An 8,122-nucleotide genomic window follows, 5' to 3' on the forward strand; every position below is an offset into this window, starting at 1 on the left:
CTGTTCTTTGGGTGAAGTGCAACCAGGCAGAAGCTGACACGGAGAGCTGGGGAGGGGGAGGCACGGGTGTGTTGGAAATGGGTCTGGCAGGGTGTGGTGAGATTCATGATGAATTTAGAGGCTGGCTGAACGGATGATGGTGGAGACGTCGCTGAGAAATGGAGTTTGGTTCTCAGGTGATTGACTGGACTTGCCTTGTTTGGCAAACAGGCAGAGGCGCGCTTGACGTATCCAGGCACCCAAGGTGGAGGTGTGCTTCCAGGACCTCCCAGTCAAGAACCTGAAACAGTGCGTTTTAAGGCAGGCAATCGAGCAGAGAGGGCACCCCAGCAGCGTGGTGAGGAAGCACCAGGAAAGGAGGGGGAGGATGGAGTCCACCATTTGGAGTGCTGAATAAAGTCAAAGGCATCACCCGGCTAACTGCAGCACGTGAGGCAGCTCTCCCGGGAGGAGGGCGGGAAACTGGGCCCCGGAACTTCTTCCAGTTGGGAGGTGGCTGGCAATTGAAAAATAGCTGGCATGCGTGACTTAAGACTTCTCAAGTGGCTCTCCCTGTGGCAGGGAAACTTCGGGATCCATTAACTGGGGCCCCAAAGGCTTCACTTGGGTCAGAATGTTGCGGATGGAACGGCAGGGCACTCTTCCAGGGCTGTTGAGGCCGCAGAGCTTGACACCCGGGGAGGGGACAGGCTGAGGGGAGCCATTCAGACCCCCATTCAACGTGGAGGAGGAAACAGAAAGGCAGGGGTAACCGGAAGAGCTCGATTTGCTGCCGCAGGGCTGAAGGATGATTTTGCCAGTGGAGAGGGAGGAGCTTCCTCCACTGATGGAGCCAGTGCCTGGCGAGGAGCAGGGCCCCTGGGAAGCCCCGCCGCTGCAGGGGTGGTAGGAGGTACTGGAGCTGCTGGAGGTGATCTGAATTCTCGTGCCAGAGCAAGGCCCCTTAGAGCTGCTAGAGCCAGTGCCACAGGGCTGAACCCCGCCAGAGCCCACGGGCTGGAACACAATGCCCGATGGGTAGCCATTGGAACTGGAAGAGCTGTGGCTGGGGATGATGGGATTGCTAGAGAAGTACTTGCCCTCAGAGACTGGGGGCCCAGCTGCAAAGGAGGGGGCTCCTGGCGAGCCCCTGATAGGGTTGTCCTTGGTAAAGTAGCCCACGGGGTAGATTTTCCCCCCACTGTAGGTCATGCCTGGGACCAGGTAACTGTTGGCAGAGCCACCCACTACCTCATAGCCGCCATAGGGTTTCTGGACAGATGTGATGGGAGGGCAGGGCTTGCCTGAGGGGCCGCCATTGGTACAGGGCATGCCTTGAAACCCTCCAGGGCCACCAGAGCCATGTTGCTCCACCACCACCACTACAGGTCTCTGGCCACCTGATACGGTGTGGGAGCCGGAGATGTAGGGCCCTGAGTGTGTGATGACAGGCCCCCCGCTGCAGGGAGAGTCGGGCACGTTGGAGCTACAGGGCCGCAGGTTGGAGCTGCTGCTGCTCTGGGAAGTGTACGAGCCTCCAGACTGGGCAGTGCCTGATGTCAGGCGGGAAGAATTGTCATCGACTGGTAGAGCAGAGCCATTTCCTGGTCCTTCCCGGCTGCTTCCTGAACTTCCGGACTGAGAACTGCTGCTTACCCATTGAGAACTGCTGCTTACCCATCTTCCTGACTGAGAGCCGCTGCTTCCTGACTGAGAACCGCTGCTTACCCATCTTCCTGATTGAGAGCCGCTGCTTCCTGTCTGAGAGCCACCACTTCCTGTCTGCGAGCCACTGCTTCCTGACTGAGAACCACCGCTTCCTGACTGAGAGCCGCCACTTCCTGTCTGAGAACCACTGCTTCCTGACTGAGAGCCGCCACTTCCTGTCTGAGAGCCACTGCTTCCTGACTGGGAGCCACCAGAGCCAAAAGAGTAGCCACTCTGGGAATACCCTGTTCCTGGTTTATATATCAAAGATCCTGAAGAACCTCCCTGGGAGCTGCTGGATCCACCATGGCTGCTGAAACTGCTGGATCCACCTTGGCTGCTGATGCTGTTGGAGCCAGTCTTTCCAATGAGACAAGGGTCATTCGGGGAGGTGATCCTCGTGGGGTCCTTACAGGGGTCCGAGAGGGTCCCAATGCTCTTAGCCAAGGTTCCTGGGGACGAGAGCAATGGTCTGTAAGGTCCTCCCTCACCCATCAGCCCCATCCTCGTCATCTGCCCAGTATTTCCCAAGAGAAACCCAGGCAAGTTTAGAGGTAGAAAAAGGGAAGCCTGGCTATTGTCTATGAAGGAAACGACGGGGGCAGGGAAGTTTCATTGTCCGGGCAGTGGGGGATGAGTAGAGCAGCTCAAACGTTTCCAAGAAAAACAGATGCTGAAACTCTGACGTGGTAGGCGCTGAAGTAATATCCTTCAGATAGTAGGGAAGGGAACAGAAGTCGGAAACAAGACAGGTGTGGAGGCTGAAGGTGTGGGGCAGAACGGCCTGGGGCAATCATGGGTCAGACCATAGAACCAAACCTAAGAACAGAGAGGTCAGGCAGGGTTTGGGGTCATTGGCTTAGCATGCCCAAGGCCCTAGATCTGATGGGGGAGGGTGTGCCAAGCCAGGAAAGAAACACACAACCCCAGGAAAAGAGAAAGCTCACACAGTGGTGCCAGCTTACAGAAGAGGAGCATCCTTAGTAGCTGACACTCAACCACCAGCTCCCTAGTGAGAGTCCAGACCAGATAAGAGTGGCATCTCTACTTCCTGTCCCAACTGTGGCCATACCAGTAAATCAGGGTGGGGGCCGCGATGTGGGGGCATTCACCTGTTGCTTCAGAACCTGCCAGTACCAGTGTGACAGGACACTGCACCCTGAGCCACCCATGTTCCCGCTGTCCCAACCCAGGGACAAAAGCAGGAGCCCAACTCTAAGGCACATGACCATTATCAATCTCTTCCAGCCCAGCCTTCACGTCGCCTGCTGCCCCCATTCCCCTCCACACTGAAAACTTGCTGCCTCGAATCATCTTTAGACCTATCCTCCACTGACTACCTGCTCCCAGCCCCATGCTCCTCTTCCCTCAGTCTGCACAGCTATCACCTCAGAGCCTTCTGCTCACCCCAGCCCCCTCAGAACTACACATCAGCCTTTTCAGGGTTATGTATTCAGAAAGGCAAAGTCGGCCACGCCTCCCTACAGGCCACCTTGAAGACCACATGATATATCTCTGGACCATATCCGAAAGCAGCAAATTAGACATCACAGTTCCTAATCACTACTGCAAGAGTGGTCCACCACTGGCAGTCAGATGGCTGCCACCGGCCACCTCCCTAACCTCATCTCGAAAAGAAAAGCTCTGAATGTCCGGACTGTGGTCGCACAAGCCTTTAATCCCAACACTCAGGACACAGAGGCAGGGTCTCTGGTCTCCGAGTTCAAGGCCAGCCTGGTCTACAGATCAAGTTTTAGAATAACACAGGAGGAGGAGGAGAAGAGAAGAAAAGAAAAAGAAAGAGGGAAGGAGGGAGGGAGGAAGGGAAAGAGAGGGGGATGGGGGAGGGAAAGAGAGAAAGAGAGAGAGAGAAGCAGGCTGGCCTAGTTTGCCCCACAACAAACCCTTCCCTTGCCTCTGTCCCTTTAACCTTAACACAGGCCACAAGCCACCCAACCTGGGCTCAGATTCTTGGATACCCTACCTCTAAGTACAATCGAAAGCCAGTTTCCTGACCTCTTGGGCCTTCCAGGTCCTCAGCTACAGAGTGGGAACAGCAAGTCTACCATGCATATCTCAAAATGCTAATGTATTTAAAGTGCCAGCTACAGTCTAGCATTTAAAAGACTCAGAGAGTGGAACACGCCTGCAATCCTACCTCTCAGGAGGCTGAGTTGGAGGCTCAGCTGGGCTTCAAAGCAAGAGTTTGGGTCAAGAAAGAAGAAAAAGAAAAGGAAAGAAAGAAAGCAAAAAGGACCAAAGGTCCTAGATCTCTTAGCAAGCATGAGGTCTGAGGCTTCACTCCCAGAACCTCAGTAAAAATAAATAGATAAGAAAATAGATAAATGCGTGCAAGTTAATACATCTAAAATGCTTGAGAGCTCTGGAGATGGTAGCAATGGTTATTTCTGTAAAATGGGCTGATTGTGCCTTCAGGTGTTCATATAACCACCTAGAAATTCTTTGGCTGCGTCACATGCATCATTTTAGTCGGAAACTGAAGCTAGATGATATTAACCTCCTCTCTAGGTTTCAGAAACAAGCTTACACAGGGCTTGGGGGACGGCTTGGCGGCAGAGCGTCCACCCAGCTGGTCAGTCACCGTGAAGCAAAGAACAAAAGAATTCACCTACAGTGACCACACAGTGGGAGCCAGGCAAGGATGAGGAGGCGTCCCAGATAGAAAGGTCCAGACCCCTGCCTGTGCCTGTGTTAGGGCCTCTCCCGGACTGGATGCCCCCTCCCAATGGTCTGCATTCCATACTGCCCCCCTCCCAAGGCCCCAGACTCTTACCTGGCAGAATGAGACCCGCCATCAGCAATGCCATCAGCCCATGCCCTCCCACACGCCCCATCCCGGGTGCCCGAGAGGAACCCATTGTGCACGCTGTGGCCTCCTGACTGACAGAAACTCCTGGGCACCGGGACCTTTATGCCTGGGCTGGACATTCTCTGGGCAGGAGTCACTGTGGGGAGGAGGAGGGTGGAGGGGGAGGCTGCCTGGGGGAAGTTGGTGTGGCCGGAGAAGCTGAGGCAATCCGGTGTCACATCTGCCTACTCAGCAGAAGAGGTGACTGCACGGCAGGGGACCTGAAGCCACTGGGCACTAGCCCCTACCCCAGCTGGCCTTCATCAGCATTTCATTGCCTGACCAGAACCAGGTGCTCTGCCCCGGGGCCACCTCCTGGGAGCTGTCCACCCTCACCGAGGGACCCAGTCACGCTGCTCTTCCCTCCCTGACTGCCCAAGGCCCATCCTCTCAGCGGCCCTCCATCAAAGAGTGGATAGCGCAGCTTTCCCTCCTGGCCCTGAGAAGCACCTGCCGGCCCCTGCCCAGCCCACTATACGATGCCACTCCACCAGGGCTCACACTGTAGCTCCTACCAGCTTGGTTCCCCGGGATTCCCCGCCTTGGTCTTCTGCTTCGGATCTGAAGACCAGCGCACCACGCTGGACTCCCCTAAAGCCACTGACAAGCGCCAGCCTGCTACAGACCTGTTAAAGTGCCCCATCACCAAACAGGCCTTTATTCCTCTCAGAAACTGGCCATCCACACACTGAAAACCTGAAGGCTCCTTTCTGGGGTCTCTCGGGCCAGCCAGGGTGAGAGTGGGCAGTGGGCACCAGAGCTTGGACTAGGGAGAGGACTGGGTTGGGACCCGTGTCATAGCTGGGCCTCGGTGACTCACAGGCCACTCACAGTCCCTAACCCATGGTTGTGACCCAGACTAAGGATGAGCAAGAGGCCAACGAGGCTAATTGGAAAGGGGGTGGCCGGGCTGCCCATTGGCCTGCGCCCCGGCCTAGATGGGCAAACAGAAAGCACCTGAGGTCCGTGCCTGAGTAGGATAAAGGACAGCCAGACCAGCCCCTGGGTCCCTGAAGGACAGAAGGACAGAGCCCCGGGATCCTGCACTAATGTCCTTCCCTCCTCCTGTAGCCCAGGCCCCACCCCAGTGAATTGCTCACTAGAATTGTGGGAGTATCAGTTTCAGAGGAAGGGCCCCTGAGTTTCCATTGCTCAGCCCCTCCTACTTTCCAGATGTCCATCTTGCCACAAGGTATCTCTATCCCTCAGACTTTGGGTTGGCCCCTCCCTTTCTCCCTGCCCTGCCCCAAGTTCTGGGCCAAGATGTAGTGAATGTGTCCTCTGTTGGTACTGACACCCCAGCTCTCCCTGTGCCACACAGGCCACAAACACTTAAAACAGTATAAGCCACTGAGTTTGTTTTATTTAAGTTTAATTAAATAAAACGTGGGGGCTGGAGAGATGGTTCAGCCAACAGTTAAGACTGCACTTCCAGAGGTCCTGAGTTCAATTCCCAGCAACCACATGGTGGCTCACAACCATCTGTAATGGATCTGATGCCATCCTCTGGTGTGTCTGAGGACAGCTACACTGTACTCAGATAAATAAAACAAATAAACCTCTTAAGAGGTCCAGGGAGCACTGCAGAGAGCAAAACAACAAACCCCGGGATGGATAGTGGATGATTTTATGTATAAATGCACCACATGTGTGTAATTCCTAAAAAGGCCAGAAGAGGGCGTTGGCTCCCCTGGGACTGGAGTTACAGATAGTTGTTAGCCCGTGTTCAAAGTCCCTGGAATCAAACCCAGGTCCTCTGGAAGAGCAGTCAGTCCTCTTCACCGCTGAACCATCTTCTAGCCCACTGGAATTGTTTTAAATATGGACTGCTTTCAAAGGTTTATAAAGATCAAACAGGAGACGATCAGAGAGAATAAATTAAACAGGACCGCAATGCAGTCCCCTGCAGGGAGGCTCCCTGGCTGGAGCGGGACGTTCACTCTGAGCCCTCACCCCAGACAGAGTGGAGAGGCTGCTCTTTCTGGAGCCTGTGATGTCTCCCCAACCCCTCCCTAGACTCTCGGGCCCCAGCTAGGATCTGGGGAAGGAATGGGGCCGAGGCAGGGTGAGGAGTCGCGGGACAGGACAGGGAAAGGAGCCTTTGTGGTCTGAGAATGTGGGCATCCCCAAATGGGTGGAGAAAAAACAAACCGCTTTCCAGCACAGCTTCCCGAGCCTCCTCGGAGTAGGCACTGTCTTGTTCTCTTGTTCACATTCCTCCCTGTTGCTGTCAGACTAGGCTGGGGGAGGCACAGTCTCTCTCGGCCTCGCGCCAGCTCCCAGCCACCCACACAGTCACGTTCCTAACCCGGCCTCTCTCCTCCTGTCTTCTCTGTCCCGTCCTTCACCGCCCTGCCCATATCTGGGACCTGGAAGCCTCAATCTGTTCTCTGTGTTAGTACTGAAAGCCTGTCTGTTCCCCCTTATCCAGTCTCTCTCCCTCCCTCCCATGTCCATTATCCACAGTCTGAAAATAGTGCACGGAAGGGTGTGGAGGGAGGGCTCAATGGTTAAGGGCACTGGCTGCTCAGCCATCAGGAGCTCACAAATGTAACTCCAATTCCAGGGGCTGATCCCTGATGCACTCACATATACACATACAGGCAAAACACCAGTACACATTAAGTAATTTTTTTGTTTTTGTTTTTGGTTTTTTTAGTTTTTTGGATACAGGTGTGTGCCACCACTACCCAGCAAGTAAATATTTTTAATAATAATAATGATACTCCAGGCTATGGTGGCACACACCTTTATTCCCAGCACTTGGGAGGCAGAGGCAGGCGGATTTCTGAGTTCGAGGCCTGCCTGGTCTACAGAGTGAGTTCCAGGACAGCCAGGGCTATACAGAGAAACCCTGTCTCGAAAAACCAAAAAATAAATAAATAAATAAAAATAAATAATAATAATACATGGGAAATGCAGGAATAAGCAATTTATTGATTTGTCAATAGCTCAATACAGTATATCATTATAATTGTCTTGCTTAAAACTGCTTAGCTCTTACTGGGTCTAATTTGTAAATTAAACCTCAGTGCAGTCAGTGTACAGAGGATGCTTGCCCTGCCTCAGGCTCTTGGCTTGTACCCTCTGCAGATAAAGGGGCTGCTATTCTCTGCCAGGTCTCTCCCCTGCCAGGTCTCTCCCCGTCCATCGGTCCATCGCGTTAAGCTGTCAACTCAGGCTGTAAGCCAGTGGTGATCAGAGGTGGAGACAAGGGATGCTAGCAGAGTGTCTGCACAGGCCAGGGCTACCTCAGGAGGCTGCTCGCAGGGAGAGCTGGGCGCTCTATCGGAGAGTGAGTGCCTAGGCAGTGGATTGACTGGGTAAGAAACTGTGGGTAGGGCAGAGCAACCCCTTCCCCAGAGGAATCCCAAGTTCAAAGCAAGAGCCTTTGATGGGTAAGAATTTACAGAAGGGATCTTCCTAGGGCTTGGGCCGGGGAGAAGGAAGTGAATGACAAAGAGGAAAGACTGAGAGAGCTTTCCTGTGTAAGGACAGCTGGGGTGAGGCCTTCCTGTGTAAGGACAGTTGGAGTGAGGTCTTCCTGTGTAAGGACAGTTGGAGTGA

The 8,122-nt window shown here is 54.1% G+C and overlaps 1 protein-coding gene across 1 annotated transcript; it reads right to left on the reverse strand.

The window, feature by feature from the left end:
* Nucleotides 1-528: 528 nt before the first annotated feature.
* On the reverse strand, nt 529-4,565 carry Cdsn (corneodesmosin). The gene is made up of 2 exons (XM_052164474.1): nt 4,481-4,565; nt 529-2,138 (listed from the first exon to the last, which is right to left on the reverse strand). Exons 1-2 carry the CDS (start codon nt 4,563-4,565, stop codon nt 529-531), a joined length of 1,695 nt encoding a protein of 564 aa, XP_052020434.1.
* Nucleotides 4,566-8,122: the final 3,557 nt, after the last annotated feature.

This window comes from Apodemus sylvaticus, chromosome 19 (assembly GCF_947179515.1).
Source record: "Apodemus sylvaticus chromosome 19, mApoSyl1.1, whole genome shotgun sequence".
In the NCBI taxonomy this organism is placed as follows: domain Eukaryota; kingdom Metazoa; phylum Chordata; class Mammalia; order Rodentia; family Muridae; genus Apodemus; species Apodemus sylvaticus.

Excerpts from the sequence above, each read along its gene's own strand:
- Cdsn (XM_052164474.1), bottom strand. The coding sequence starts at position 4,565 with ATGGGTTCCTCTCGGGCACCCGGGATGGGGCGTGTGGGAGGGCATGGG. Across the intron at positions 2,139-4,480 it reads GGCGGGTCTCATTCTGCCAG|GAACCTTGGCTAAGAGCATT; the intron begins GTAAGAGTCTGG and ends TCTCGTCCCCAG.